Below are 16144 nucleotides of genomic sequence, written 5' to 3'. Positions count from 1 at the left end.
CTGTGGTTTAGGGAACCGAGGCACAGAGGGGGGGGAGTGACTTGCTCCGGATTGCACAGCAGGCTGGTGGCGAAGCTGGGACCAGAGCCTGGTATCTCTGGGCCCACGTGGTGGTGTTTTCTCGTCGCCCCTCAGCAGAACTCGGAGGTGCGTGGCAGAGGCAGCGTTACTGCATGAGGTCGCGGGGGAGCTATGGTTTCGACATCATTCTAAGCAAAGTGAATGAAGTCCAGCCAGTGTCTCATTAGGACTGTTTATGCCCAGAGCGATGTATTTTCTCTCAACTCCAACCTTATGTTTTATTCTGCTGTTTTCTACTGAAGGACAACCAAGGGTGCCAGAGCGTCATAACGTGGCCAGGAGCCGGGGCAGCGGCTGCAGGCGGCAGGGTGGGGGAGCGGGGGTGCAGCTGGGGCAGGGCCCTTGGGACCTCCGGTTTCTCGTCTGTAAAATGGAAGAGCCTGAATGAAAGACATGCCTCTGTTCTCTTCAGCTCTCTGTGAAAATCCAGAGTCTTCCAAAGGTCACAGGGCATGACCTGCTGGCCCACTGTCTGCAGACTCTCGGCTGCCGCAGAGCGAGTGTCCAGGGGTTCGTCCGTTTCAGGACAGAGAAGCAGGGCGGGCAGAGCCGCTCCGCCCAAGATGGAGAACAGCAGTTCAGAGAGGTTAACGTCGCCATTTGAAAATCTATTACTGCCCGCGCCTAAAACACTTAGATTCAGCGGATTGAAAGCCACGGTTGATAATATCAAGAGGCGAATTTTCTTTGCAGGAAGGGCTAAGCGCTGGGAGGCTCAGGTGTGATTCGCTGTTGCCAATCAACACTGTGCTCGGGATTGCCAAGGCCGGCCGCCCCCGCCGCCCGCCTGCGGGGCTCTGGGCGCTGCAGACACTTGAGCTGCCAGACCTCGTCTCCGGGGTCAGAAGCCAATAGGCATTTAAATGCAGCGGGGGCGAGCGGCCGTGCCGCAGACCTCAGCCGTCTTCAGTTTCAGCCATCGTGAGAAGGAGGTGAAGGAGCTGCTCTGACGTCCGCCCAGGCATCTTGCAAAACACTGCTCAGGCAGCGGCCTCGGGGAGCAAGGGCCTTGGGGTGGCGGCTCTCCCACCTGCCTGAGTTCAGACCGCTGCTGACCACAGCTGTAAGGCACAGAGCCTGCTCCGAGAGGCGCTCCTGAGGAGGGGCTGTGCGGGCTGTGCCTGCCTGAGAGCGAGCCCTCTGTCAGGCAGCCACGGGACACGGGGTGGAGTGGGGCTGCCGCCCGCTCTGCCCTGGCTGTGAGGGCTGCCTGCGCTCCTCGCCAGTGGGCTCCTGAGACCCAATTTCCAATGAGGTGTGATGCCCACAGCAGCGCCCAGAAGTGCATTCTGGGCCTTTTTTTAATGGGACGTGTGGATCCTGGGAGCTGGTTCGGGTGGGGTCTGCTGACCTGCCTCTTGGGCCCCCAGTTGTGCTGGAGGAGGGGCTGGGTGGCTGGCAGCTGAGTGAAGCTGGAGGGGGCAAAAGGGGCTCCCTCTGCCTATTGTGGAGCCTACAGACGGGGTAGGGGTCCCTCGGCCTGCTGTGGAGGCTGCAGACAGGGTCGTGGACCCCTGGTTTCAGTTGGGCAGCCTCAGGCACCTGCAGTCCTGAGGGACTGATTAACAGCCTCAGACTCGGTGCTGACAGCCCTCTGTGTCAGGGCGTCTTGGTGCATCCCGTGCACAAGGCACTTGCTCCATGGTGACAGCTGTCTGCAGGGCTTGGGGAGGGGTCCAGGTGCCCATGGCCCTGTTACTCTGAGCCTGTGCTCTGAGCACTGCTGTGAAGGGGACTGTCCCCTCCAGCCCCTCCCAGCAGGTGCCTCTTCATCCCCCAGGGTCAGGGGCCAAGTCTGGTCCACTCGGGCCAAGGGTGAGGGCTCGCCAGCGTGTCTGCGGTGCCTGTGGGGATGCTTGCAAAGCTCGTAGGACAGATGGCACCATGGGGACAATCTGGGAGGCTGCGTGATGCCCTCCCCAGTGTGAGTGTGCTGGTGCAAGTGTGCACACATGTGAGTGCATGTGTTTTACCCCCGCCTCACTAGGAAGCAGCGCCTTCATCTCCTCCCTGGAGCTGGCACTGGGCACAACTGGTGGGCCTGTGACGTGTCTGGCAGCCAGAGCGTCATTGTCCCGAGCTGGACACAGCTGGCCTGCGCTGGCCTGATGAGGGTCCGACTCTGCAGGGAGGTGGCCACCAGGGGTCACTGTTGCTGCTTCATCTTTGCCACCGCCTGGGGCCTGACTTCCACACAGGGAGGGGTGGATGAATGTCAAGTTTGGACAGTGTGATTTGGAGCTAATGGGTGCTTACCTGAGCAGGTGCAGCCCCTGGGCCGGGTGTGGGGCTGGGTTCCTCCTGAAGGCACGCATGGAGCCGGGGCCCCAGGCTGACACCTGTGATTACCCCTGCCTTTCCCAGGCACAGGTGGAGCTGCCACAGACCAGCCACTGTGGTCCTTGTGTTCTCAGGGTCACTGGCCACCTCACTGGGCAAGTGAGTGCACATGGTGCCCACTGTGTACAGTGTTCTGAGGCCCGGACTGCACATCGCAGGCCATCGCTCCTAGGGGTGTGGGGAGCAGCTGGGCTGATCCGGCCCAAGCCCCCTGAACACTCCCACCCCTACCCTCATGAGGAATCTGCACGTGGACGACCTGTTTCTCGGCTCTCCCCTACCCCATAATTACTCCAAGCCCACCTTTACTGCGCCCTCCCTTGTGAAGATTTTGTCATTGTGGCACCTTGTCTGCCTCTCTTCTTTCTCCAAAATCAGGAACATTGATCTTGAGGTTTCCAGGGAAGAGTTACACACACATGTTATTTCCATGAAGAAACGATTTACACAAGTGATTGAACAGGTAGGAGCATTGCAAAGTCCCTAGCAGTGCCCTAAGCTAATTACCCCTCTCGGAAAATCTGAGTGAGGTGATCACATTATATTTGTTGATTCCTCAGTCCCATCATCTCTTCCCAAAGAGATCATGAAGAAATGTGAAAAGGGCATTAGAAAAAGAAGGGGATGAAATGTCCTGAGTGCAGAGAAACGGTCACGTCACCACAGGAAACGCAGGCAGAGCCACCAGAGGCCACATAAGTGGGAAAGGTCTGTGACCTGATGTGAGCCGCCCGTGGCCTGGCGGTGGCAGGTGAGGGGTCCTGCCCCTGCCCCGAGCCCAGGCCTCGGGTTCCTCCTCTGGCCCCTCGTGACGGATGTGTGGTGGTGCTCTCAGGTGGACGCTCCTCAGCAGAGGCCTTTCATGGGAGCCCCAGACACATCCCAGGGGACTTAGCAAAACGGTTCTCAGGGGGAGACCGAGACCAACTTGTTCACGCCTGGGGCTGCCTGGTGGTCTGGCCTGCTGGTCACGTGGCACATAGACAGATATGTGTGTGTGCATCCACAAATACACACACACACACACACACACCTAGATGGGCACATATGACATAGACAACACACATGAGCATGTGCCGCATGTGTGCATACACGAGCATGCACACACAGCGTGTGTGTGTGTGCATTCACATAGACACATGCATATACAAGTACACATATACCTATAACCATAAACCCATGGGCACCTACACATGCACACATGAACACAATACATGCATGCATGCAAAACACATGTAGGCACACCCAGATGCACACGGCTGTGCATGGACATATATGCACACATGGGTAGACACATGCATGCATCTATACATGCATACGCACATAAATGTGTATGCACATGCACATACAAACACACCCATCAACACTTTTCTGAGAATATACTTGTAACATTGTACACCAGAAACCAAATTTAAAGAATGATGGCATTCTACCTCCAAAGGGAAATAATTTACTCAAGCTATTCCAAAACAGTCAGGATATGTCTTTGGCCATTTCTCCCTCGGAACCTGAGTGATTGGGTGTGTTACCTGAGGGGGGTGATCCTCAGGTGTGTCTCTAGTAGTGTGAGTGCCACGGAGGTTGGGCTGGGGGAGCCCAGGAGCCTGATTTCTCTTCCTCCTGCTCAGCTGCTGACCCCTCCATGGCCCCCACACTCAAGCCTTGGTGTCCTCCTTGGTAACATGTGGAGTTAGGCCATCTCGATGCTCCTTCCAATCCACACACTACAGTTCTGCACCCAGGGTGTTCCCATCTGACAAGCAACACCAACAAACAAATGTCCTAGACCCAAAGAGCAGTGGGGTGACCACCAGAGGGAGGGAGGGTGGGGCAGGTAGAAGAGGGTAATGGGGTGGTGGACACACAGCACAATATACAGAGGATGGGTTATAGAACTGCACACCTGAAGCCTATATAATCTCATTAACCAATGTCACCCCAAAATGCAATAAGAAGAAAAAAAATAAAATGCGTTAATTAGTAAATAGAAAAGAGGAAATATGGAAGTTTCAGATACATTCTAAAGAGTCTTCATTTTCTCCCCTTTGCCCCCTCCTGCCCCCCACCCTGTCCTGGCCCTCCCACTCATACCACCCACAGGCACAGAGTTCTTGGCACAAAACCAAATCCGAGAACAGGGACACTTGTTGTCTGTGTTCTTACCGAAGACTGTTCATCTCCCCAGGTGGTGGCCGTGGGGACGAGACCCTCCCTTCCTCTAAGGGAGCTGTCACTGAATCATTCTGGGTGTAGGTGGCAGATGCATGAATTTTGGTGAGGCACTTGGGCGAGGCAGTGCCGGCAAGCTCAGCATGGCAGGGGTGTGGCGGAAGTGGGCCCCTCGTGGTCACCGTGGCTTGCTCCCAGCAGCGGGCAGAGCCTCTGGCCTTTGCAAAGTCCCGCAGAAATCTGCAAAGTGCTCGCAACACGTAGGATGATTTTCTGCTAATCACACGGTGCTGTCCGTCTAAGCACATGGATGAGATCAGACCGGCAATTACCCAGTCAGCCTGGCACTGGGCACATGTGCTTCTGCTAATTAAACTTGTTGCATTTGAATGGCTTTCTTCAGCTCCACTCGGGGCAGCGACACTGCTGGGAACAATGAGAAACGCGTTTCCCTCCGTCCAGCCTGGAACTGCAGATGGCCGCGCTGTGTGTCCCACACGGGGCCCTGAATCGGTCTTTTGTGTGCAGGAAAGGCGGTCATTTGAATGTTTGAGCCCCCACAGGAAGCTTGTCTCAAAGTGAGCAATTCGAGAAGAAAGACTCGCTGGGGCCTAAATTAATTGGAAGGTGTGGTTTGGACGGACACTGATGAGCAGGGCCTGTCCCTGCAGACGGGGAGGGAGCTGCAGGGTCTGCCCCATTTGGGCACCCTGCACCGAGAGCACCTCTCCTTCGCCGCGTCCTTTGAAATCCCCCTCGCACCCACCCACCTGCCTGGCGGGTCTGGCCACCCTCACGCATCTAGCGCCTCCCACGTGGTGCCCGCACGGAAGGCGCTCCTCGTGGCTTCTGCAAATTAATATCATGCTTCCTGGTGTTCTGTGTCTCATCTGGGAAACTGGCCCGGAGTGTTACTGACTTTTTTGTCAAAAATGTGAAAGTCGCAGCCTGGAAATTACAAAAAGGGAGGCGTGGGGAGGGGTGGGGAGGGTCAGAGGAGGGAAGGGATGGGAACGTGGAATAAAAATACAACTGGCACTGGGATCCCGAGTCTCTTCTCTCCAGCTTTGCCTTTGTTTCCCGTGCACTGTGCTCTTTATTTAAACAAAGCCACAGCTCTCCCAGCCTCTTGAATTCTCACAGTCCTTTGGTGACTTTTTGACACCATTTCCAAAGCCTCGGCATGGTACAAGGACGGTGTCATCTCTGCCTCCTCTTTGAAAATGAAACATTACTTTCTCTCTCTGCCTCCCTTCTCGCACAGATGGAGTGTTTGGAAGGTGCCAGAAGGTTCCAGTGACAGACACCTACCGCTATGAGGTGTCACCGGGGGTCCTGCAGCACCTGACGACCACCTTGCAGAAGCTGTCCCGCACAGGTAGGCCGGCCCAGCCAGCAGCCTGAGGGGGGAGTTCCAGGGATTGCCATTCCGCTGGGCACTCAGCAAGCACTTTACTTCTCAAACTCTGAGGGCCTCTTCGGTAGCGAGGGAGCAGAAAGGGACGTAGTGAGCCAGGGTGGCAATGCAGAGCGGAGGGCTGGGCGCAGGGGGTCTTGGTCACGAAGGTCATGAGGCGGGTACTCCCTTCGGGGTGCGAGGTGGTAGGGTGGCCGCCAGGTGCATGGGAGGAACCACAGGCACTCCAGCTGCGGTTCACGCCAGAGCTCAAGAGGGTGCTCACCTTGGCCGACCTCATCCGACCCCACTGCTGATCAACCTCGAGAAAATCAGTCACCTCCACCTACGTTGTTACACCAAGTGTTGTCACACAGTGATTTTGGAGGGAGTTCCTGCTACCTGTTTACTTCATGGGCTGCTCAGATCATTCAAAATTTCTAAAATTTTAATAACTTGAAAATTATTCTCTGTGACTTATTATTTATAATTTACGTTATGTATATGCTTTTTAAATTGAGGGTGAAGTGTGAGTATGGCCCGTCCTGTTTCTGAGGTAAAGCGGGGGCTCCTCGCGCCCCCAGAGCCTGGACAAGAGGCCGATGGTGAGCACACATGTGTGGGTGAGCATGCAGGTGCAGCGCTTGGAGGAACCTCCTGTGGTGGTCAGGACACAAAAGGCCCCGCCCTGCAGGGGGCAGGCCTGCAAGCGAGGGGCCAGGAGCCACGTCCCTGGGAGTCACAGGCTCCCCCGGCTCTGAGCTGCTTCGTAAAGCAAAGTCTGTGCCGACTGAGCGTGGGGAACAGCACTTGTTCTTCTTCCGTCTCGGTGTTCACGGCACACGTTGGCTTGTGAAGGTCTCGGAAAGCTCTGAGTGGAGGGTCAGCAGATGTGGACCCACGCATGAGGGGGCCTTGTGCACAATCAGTCGTGTGATTAGTGACAGGGTGTGGCCATCCACAAGTGTGGGAGCTGGCCGAGTGGCCCTCCCCGGCTGCAGTCCGTGCACCTGGGCCTGGGACGATGGATCTGAGTGGGTCATCGAGGAGGACGGGAGCCCGTGTCCGTTCCCAGGGCAGAAGCTGGCCCCTCGCTGGGGAGCCAGAGAAGCTGAGAGCGGCCCTGAGGCGGCGGGGTGGCAGGCTTGCGCCAGCAGGGGCTGCAGGTCAGAGCGAGCCGGCAGAGGACACGATGTGTTTCCGCTAGGGTCCTGCTTCGCCTCATTCTCCGTAATCAAGTCACGTCACGTGGTAACTGGGTGGCCCATGGTCAAGTGTCCAGTCTCCACGGAAGCCTAGTTGCCGGCCAGGAGCAGTTTCTTGACAGGAGCGTAGTTATCTGCAGAGACTGTCCCCTCTGTGCTCCCAAGGGTGTGCATGGTGGTTCCCCTGAGGGGCCTGCTGATGTCCTGTGGGGACCAGAAAGTGTCACAGGCTGGAGAGCTGATGTGCTTCTCGGGCATCGTGGTCCATGGTGCACAGCGAGGGCCACCTTCTCAGCAGGAGAGGAAGGGGTGCCTCTCCCGGCTTGGTGAGCTTTGGGGTCAGTGTCCACCTTCAGCAGGACCCACCCATCTGCCTGCACCCCAGCTTTCAGCAGCTGCTCCTTTCTGGGCAGTGCCCCAACGTGGTAAAGGCCCCGTGCAGGGTGGTCTGAGCCGTAGGAGGCACAGCTCATTAAGGAGGCGGTGGAATGCAGAGGCAGGCGAGCTTTTTAATTAGTAGATTTATTTCAGTGCATGTGTGGATTTACAGACAACTGAGCAGGAAGTAGAGTGTGCATATGCTCCCTCACCCCCGACCCCTGAACAGTTCTCCCTATTCTTGCATTGATTACTGTGGTTCACGTGTGGTGATTAACAAGTCATTCCTGATACCTCACTCACTAATGTCCACAGTGTACGTCAAACAGTGGACAACACCCCTGAGCTGTTGGGGGCACCCTTTGGGGGAGACAGGCTCTAATCCTGCTGGTTTCCTGGGCATGGCTCACATGATACGGGACAGTTTGGGGAAGGGAGTGTTTTCAGGGCCCCTGCCCTCACACCACCCAGGTCGCCACGTTTGCACGGCGGTGGCTGCATTCCAGCCACATCCTGCAGGCACGGATGCTCATCTGGGGGACAGAGAGCGGCTTCCCCTGCCACTGGGGAGCTGTCTCCATGAGGCAGGGAGGGAGGTGGGATTTAACTGTGCAGCTTCCGTCTTCCATGTGAACGTGTCCGTCCAGGACAGATACGTTCGCTTCATTGGCCAGTGCTTCTCCCACAGGCAGCTTTAGTTCCTGGGCAGACACATTGTTCTCTCGCAGATTAAATTTTTAAAAAATACATTTCACTTCTGACAATCCATTAAAATTCACTGGCATGTAATTTGCCGTCGTGAAAACAACTATGGATTCACTTCCTGGCCGGGCCTCCTGACGTATTGAGCTGTACATCAAAAGCAAAATCAAAAAAGCAAACTGAGAAAAACATATCTACCACAGTGCCGTGGTTCCTTGAAAGAGAATGGAAGGAAATCCTTAGTGATACGGAACAGGACCCAGAAAGCCCGAGCTGGCTGCAGCGAAGCAGACCAGGCTGGGGCGGGCGCTGGTTCTGGGCTCACTCTGCCCGAGCCTCCGGGTGCCAGGTCCATGGGGCGAGCTTCAGCGTTTCCTGGGTCTTCATCCCTGAGTGTTGTTCTGCCCACAGTCTGCCCACACGTTCTCACCCGTCTTCTGCCACAAATCAGGGTCCTTCCTCCTTGCTGAGGTCCAGCCACACTCCCCACCCCGAACTTCAGGGGGTCGTGTGCGATGGGGTGGGAGACGCAGAGGTGTGCATTGCGGTCTGCATAGTCACAAAGCCGCTAGGTGTTCTTCACGGGATTTACGTTCTATCGGGTGGACATTCACACGTGCAGGTGCATGGCTGAGGGACCACTAAGGGTGGGAAGTGGAGGATCGTGAGGGCCGATGGGACAGAACAGCAGCCGACTCCAGCCCGTTGGTCTCAGGCCCCAGCCCTCCTCACCCGCACCTGGAGCTTCCAGCTGCTCTGCATTCCCGTGAAGGGGCTGCTATTAACTACCCCAGCTTCATGCTTTCCAGCACGGAGTGTGTGCAACCACGGGTGAGAAAGGGGGCCGGAGGCATCACCTACAAACTTCAGTGACCCAGTGGCAGCCAAAGTCAAGCATGTGTCTACCCTATGCCTCGGCCACATTCCTTTACCTGTATATTTGCCGACATGTTAAGGCGGAGCCTTGAGCAGGTGTGAGGGAAGAAGGAGCCCTGGTTGGACTCTGGGGAGGAGCCCGGAAGGTGAACTAACACTCAGGCCAACCAGACAGGTGCAGGTGTGCGCACAGCTTGGAGCGCTTTCCTCCTGTGCATTTTCCTCTCACTGGTACTTAGCCAGCGGCTGAGAACGAAGCCAGGCACGTGTCCCGCACCTGCTGTGGAGATGCAGCCAGTCACTCATCCACGCCCACACCCAGGCAGCGGGCATCCAGTGGGAGGGGTGGTTCAGCCAGACGACCCCTGGGGCGCACCCGGCCGTCCCCTCTGGGCCCCAGCCTGGCAGTCAGATGCCAGCCCCCAGTCTCCACAGGAGCGTCTCGGGCAGCTTTGGAAGACCGGCCCAGGATGGACACAGGCCAGCCAGTCTGCTGCCTGCCGCTCAGATTTGGGCTTGAAAATCAATTCCTGCAGCCCTTTTATAAAAGAGCAGCGTCACCTTGGATAAGCTGAGTATGAGTGTCATAAGAGAATATCATGAGCATCATGTTCTAAGGAATGTGAAAAAGTAAATAAACTACAAACCAATGAAAGTGACTCAGAAAGGCAGAGAAAACTTGAATAAGCCCAGACTCATTAAAAACTTTACATAGCTGAATTTTCAAAAAGTAGTTGTGCATGCCACGAATGGGGCCTGCAGTCATGTTGGGAGATTGCTCTGTCCTCAACACGGGCCTGGACTCCCGCGGGCGTGACGGCACAGCCCAGAGCATGGGATCGTGGATGCCGAGCCCACGTCAGCTCAGGGCCCGGCTTGTGCCGTGTGCGCGCAGCACCTCCAGCTCTGCTGGCCTTCGCGTCACTCAGCCTTGCCTACCATTTCCTGTTTGGGGAAAAATCCCCTTGAACTGGACTTCTTTCTGGGTCCATATTTGCTTATAGTGCCTCCTTATTGGCTATAAAGGACCCTTCTTCCTGGTGGGTTTTGCAGTCAAAGGATAAATAAGGGGTCTTAACTAGAAGAAGACCCAAGACAAAGGTTTTCTCTCTGCCTCTAAACAGAAAGAATGGTCAAAGGAGCTCGCCGTCCATGGCCTGAGGGTTGCTGAACTGGAAGGAGATGAACGGTTGTCATTGTCTACACAGCAGAGGGCACTTCTCCGCCTTCCTCAGCCTCCTGGGAAGGTTTCCTGCAAACTCGGATCTCGTCCTCCCTTTGAGAAGTGGTTTCCAGGTTATCGAAAGCCAAAGTGTTCGCAGCTCCTTCTGCTGCTGACGAGTCTGAAGTAGAGAGAAAATAGTCCCGTAGGTAGGACAGAAAATGTGAAGGGTTTTTAGAGCTTTTCTTTCCTCAGGTCTTCAAAGCCATGACACCAGGAGCTCCCACGCTCCGAGCTGCCCCTCTGGGGACTTGACCCCAAGAGAGTGGGTCTTACTTTGCACAGTGAGTTTTCACCACTTTCTCTTAAGGAGCAGTGTAACTAGGAAGCTTGATGTCCTTGGATGTACAGATCTGGTATTTTCTAAGACATTCAGGACTTCCAGAACTCCAGCTCCTCATGCCTGCTGCCCAAGCCTGGCCTTCTCCTGGGTCCCCCATGTTGTGTCTGTGATGCCACAGGTCTCCTGGGAGCCCCATGGGGTGGGGGCCTCTGTGCCCAAGAACCACACACTCTGCCGCATCTGCAGCCTCAGAGACAGTTGGTCATGGGAGGATGGGCCCAGAAGGATAGATTAACAACATAAGTTCATCTTTCTGCTTATCTGACTGTTTAACGACTGCAAACGTGGTATTTGATAATGTGCCAAAGAACGTTGACAATAGGATGATTGAAAGCTTGGACCAGATATCAGAGGACAAACACATTGTCACAAAACAAAGGTGCTGACAAGGCTGGGCTCAGTGGACACCTCACATCCTGCTTCTCAGCTGGGTAACTGAACCATGCAGGTGGGCGTGGATGTGGCCAAGTTCCATTCCCTCTAGCTCCTACCACGTTTCGGTTTCCTCCCTGGATCTCCTCACTGGCCCTTCTTCCCTGGTTCTCGGCTCCGCCGCCTCCCCCGCCTGGTCCTGTTACACACCTCCCACGGTTCATTCACACGGCAGAGGCCCCGTGGATGCGTTCCTGACATTGCAGTTCGTTGTTTAGTAGCCGGCGGCTGGGAGTTGCAGAGTAAACACGGAAAACGGACTCTCATCCTGAGCTGGGCGCTGAGCTGACACCGGAGAGAACCTCCAGTTTTCATGAAAGATGCCAAATATGGCAACCAGAAATGAAAACAAGGACTTCCCACACAGTTTTGTCACTTTGTGGGCAAACCAAAGTCTTTCTTCTTTATATGTATTTGAATCTCACATTTTTGTCCTTCAGAAGATGCTTAGATATATTTGTAAACTATACCCTACTCTTACCATTAAAACTAGAGTTCCTGCCCTGGCGGGGTAGCTCAGTTGGTTAGAGCGTTGTCCTGATACGCCAAGCTTCAGATTCGGTCCCAGGTCAGCGCACATGCAAGAAACAGACAATGAATGCATCAGTAAGTGGAGCAACAGGTCAATGTTTCTCTCTCTCTCTTTTTCTCCCTTTTTCAATCTCTCTAAAAAAATCAATTAGAAAAACACAAACTAGGTTTCCTAACTTTGACTGCTTTAAAAACTTGCATCTTTTTTCCTGGGGCAAACTACAGATTTGCACTTTAAGTCTGAAGGATGAGGTCAGGTAGACTCCACCGTATCAGAACTGAGGCTCCCAGCTGGATTCGGGGGCCTACGTAGCGTGACTGGAGAAGCCGCACAGGGAGGCGGGCAGGTGGGCACCTGCTTTTAGATATCCTGGGGCAGGGGCATCTTTGTCCCATTTCAGACATCACAGAGACTTGAAAGTATCAACAGAAGGGGAGATTGAGGCCCAGACAAACCTGAAAGCTTACCAGATGCCATAAAATGCTGCGTTCCTGAGAGAAGCAGGGAGGTGGGGACACGGGGACCCATTTATGGGCTGCATGGGATGTAGTTCTGTCTTACACCTCACTAAAAGCTATATGGGTCATAGAGACCATCATGCTTTTATTGTCGGAGATAATTCACATTGCAGGCTTGCGTGTTACCTCTGCATTACCAAATAAAAGCCTTTAGGCGCGCGTGGGCAGGTAATTACAGATTGGCTTCTGGACATCTCCTTTTAGAAACGGCGCTTACCCTCCTTTTCTCTCCACTCTCACCTCCCTCCTCCTGCACTAAACTTTCTTGTGGCTTTGTTGGGTTCTGGGGTATTGGCTGGAACAATGTGTAAATGGAAAAGCCATATGAAGAAGCCCCTTTTATTTGAGCTCAGGAATTGAATCACAAAGTGCAGGAACATTGGCACAGACAGAGAATTCTTGAGCACTGTGTGCAGCCTCTAGGGGTTGTTACAGACCAGAAGCAGCAAGCCAGGACTGGAGGGCCCAGTGCTGTCCCTGTCTACCTCAGCTGTTCTTGGGTTACATTCTCAGTAAACCTCAAATTTTAAGGCAACAAGCAAATAGATAAACACTCTTTATATAACATTACAAGCCAATAAAAGTCTAGTTTATTCACCAATACAAAGAGGGGAAGTTCTCCTAGTCCTCAGAAACAAAACAAAACAAAATAAACAGCAGGTAATGATGTCTTCATTATCTCCCCATATGCACGTGTGCATTTCTGTGTCACGAGTTTGTCTAGAACCTTCAGGCATGAAGACGATCGGACACTGTACATAAAGCAGAGCAGCAGAGCTGGATCTGCCACAAAGCGTGGTGAGGAGCACGTGGGTGAACACAGGTGAATGCATTCAGAGGATCATCGGATGCCCTATAGGAAGCTGGTGTGGCCTCATCGCAGGGCTCAGACACCGCCTCCTCCTCCAGGCCAAGAGTGCCCATGTGTTATTGCATCACGAGATGCAAGAGGGGCAGCCAGTCCAGAGCACCGCCTCCTATGGATGGGTGGACACGGTCAACCCCCCAACAGGCCAGAGCGCCTCCCAGCCCTCTTGCTCACCTCTTGCCCTCTCCGGACCCACTGATTGCCAACTGGTGCTGGTGCGTGGCTCCTAGTGGCCTCACGCTCAGCTCTTGGCCTCTCTGCTCTTCCAGCCTGGCTTTGTGGGCCGGGCATCTTGGCCTTGACAGGCAGGGAGGCCCTGATTGAAGAATGTGAGCAGCAGACAGGCACATTCCCACTTGCCCAGCTCTTGCCCCCACCTCTGTGTCTGGGCAGTGGACCTGCAATGACCTTGTCATCCTCAGTAGGAACTTGTTTCGCCCTGGTCACGTAGCTCAGTGGATCAGAGTGTTGTCACGATGCGCCAAGGTTGCAGGTTCCATCGGGGCACGTATAAGAATCAAGCAATGAACGCATCAAGAAGTAGAACAACAAATCGACATCTCTCTCTCACTGCCCCCTTCCTCTGCCCCTCTTCTCTCTCTAAAATAAGGAGAAAAAAAGAACTGGTTTTCGCTAATGCATGCTGTCTGACAGGGATGCATGCTTGGTTTCTTCTTTGACGAACATGAAATCATAAATGACGTGCCAGCGTGGTTTCTTTCCTGCAGAGAGCTGGGTGCAGCTGCCACTGGTCTTCCTCTCCTTTCTGTGCTTCCCAGGGGCCAAGGGCCCCGTGGGTCGGGGACAGGGACAGGGATGGGAGGGAACAAGTCGTCTTCCAGTGTCTGAGCTGGTTACAGAGTCATCTTATTTCACACTCAGCACCTCTCCCAAAACGAGCGCGGTTATCTCAGCTTTACCAATCCCCCCAGGGGGCCTTCGGGAGCCTCCACACGCTGCCGAGGCTCTGGGTCTGCGAACGGGACCAGACCACATTCCCAGGTCAGAGTCTCCACCCACACCCTGCCCTCTGCACAGGAGTGAGTGCTTTCACGCTCACTCTGAAGCCGCTTCCTAGTCCCAGGGTCTCAGCTTCACCTTGGAGTTCAAACGCAAAACACACTTTTTCCTCTCACCTTGGGTAAGTCACTTTCCCAAAACAACAGGAAAAGACCAGTGACTCAGTTGTTTTTAGTGTTACGTGTTTGTTGTGCTGGGTGAGGATTTCTTTACACATAGCACATAAGGTATTTTGGAGCTTTCTTGTGCACATATCTAATTTCTTCTGTTCCACTGCTTTACATTTTTTAAAAAGGAGCCATTCCTGAGGATAATGGGGTCATTTACATCAGGGACCTGTAACAGGCCCCACTGGCCCTGTACAAAAGCTTTTCAGAAGAGAATCTCAATGACCAGAGGCCAGAACCCTCTTGGAATGCAGGACCTCCTCACTGGTCATGGCAGAAAACCCAGACCCTGGACAGGTGTCCCGGTTTCTTACAAGGTGAATTTCCTTGAGGCCACAAAGTCTGGGAGATGACGGCTGAGCTTCCAGTGGGAACCTCAGGCCAGGAGAAATGCCTTGGCCCCGTAGAAAACGTAAATCCCACTTCTCCTGTTGGCAAACACAAGGGTGTGGGGTCGGGCATCAGACCATTTAGGTTCCACGAAAATGGGCAGGATGTAGCTGTGACGGGCTCAACAGCCTTTATGGAGTGAGGACCGGGCAGGTGGCCCCTCAGAATGAGGTGCTGGAACCACAAGCCCATTTCGGTTCCCGTGACCTTCAGTGGAACCGAAAAGGTAGAGTGGAAAGCCAGGCAGTCCTCTAGGGCAGAGGAGCTGGGCTCGATGTCCCTCCCTGTGCCCCCACTAGCATGGTCTTCCTTCCTCTGTCGCGTCAGGAAGACCCAGTCTTAAACTGCAGGGCTGGGAGGCTCACAGGAGACAGAGGGTCTGACAGTGCTTTGTAAGTTGCACTTCCCGGATCCATGGCTTCGCCCAGCCTCTGGTTTGCCGATCACCAGCTGCCAGTGAAGAACCACTGAGCGCGGACCCCCATGTCTTCACGGGGCACTGTAACTTGGGGATGCATGTACCAGTCTGATGTTCACGTGCTTCCAACTACAGAAAAGTTTAAATGAAAGAAGCAAAGAAGAACCAACAGAGCACAGTTGTGTCTGCGCGTCTTCACACTGGTGCGCAGCGGTGCTCGTCCGCAGCCTGTGCAGTCCCGGGCCTGCCGTGCCTCCCTCCTGTCTCCCTCAATCCACCCCCGGGGGGCTCTCCTTTCTCTGTTCTAACTCAGTAGTAACTCTGCAAAAATCACTTCCATGGTTCAATGTTTGAGAAAATTTAAAAATTGATAATATGGTCCTGTGAAAGAGAGAGGTATGTGTTTTTTCTCTCGCTCAGTCAGTGAGCCGGCTCAGGGAATCTGGGATGGGGGAAAACCCAAAGGCGGTTTCTGGGTCCCTGTGTGTCCTTCCCCAGCTGTCCCCCCTTCTGTCATCCTTCCTTCCTTTCATCTCCTGCTTCTCTTTTTATCTGTGCTTTTTTCTCCTTAAACCCCTGCTCTTGCTGCCTTTATCGCAACACCATAATGAAGGGTCTTCAAAGACCTAGTTTCAAAACACAGGCCCTGGAGACGGCCAATTAAGTACATAAAGACAGTTTGTGTGTGGAGACTGGAGACTTCGGGGCCAGAGATTAACTTGACAGTCCAGGTGGGGTGGGGAAGCTGGGAGGCACCTGCAGCTCCCCCTGCAGCACCCTCTGCAGCTCCCCCTACAGCTCCCCCTGCAGCACCCCCTGCAGCTCCCCCTGCAGCACCCCCTGCAGCTCTGCCTCCCACAGCTTTCTCCCACAGCTCCCCCCCACAGCTCCCCTTGGGCATCCTCTGCAGCCCCCCACCCACCCACGGTTCCCTCTGCAGCTGCCCCTGCAGCTCCCCTCCCACATCTCCCCTGCAGCACCCTCTGCAGCTCCCGCCCCCACCGCAGCCCCACACCAGCTCCCCTCCGGCAGCTCCCCCCACCCCCAGCTCCCTCACAGCTCCCCCTGCAGTTCCTCGTGCCCTTTC

At 54.7% G+C, this 16144-nt stretch overlaps 1 protein-coding gene across 2 annotated transcripts in view; it reads left to right on the top strand.

Moving 5' to 3' along the window:
* Positions 1-16144, top strand: part of PTPRN2 (protein tyrosine phosphatase receptor type N2) — a 374930-nt gene that overhangs the window by 105904 nt on the left and 252882 nt on the right. For both annotated transcript variants that reach the window (XM_045837782.1, XM_045837783.1), the window contains exon 3: positions 5855-5968. In XM_045837782.1, the coding sequence (XP_045693738.1) occupies positions 5855-5968 (114 nt within the window). The remainder of the gene's footprint in view (positions 1-5854; positions 5969-16144) is intronic.

Source organism: Phyllostomus hastatus, unplaced genomic scaffold (genome assembly GCF_019186645.2).
Source record: "Phyllostomus hastatus isolate PE091 unplaced genomic scaffold, TTU_PhHast_1.1 phas_contig_244, whole genome shotgun sequence".
Taxonomy (NCBI): domain Eukaryota; kingdom Metazoa; phylum Chordata; class Mammalia; order Chiroptera; family Phyllostomidae; genus Phyllostomus; species Phyllostomus hastatus.
Note: the sequence above shows the minus strand (reverse complement) of the source record. Positions and strands in the feature narration are given on the sequence as shown.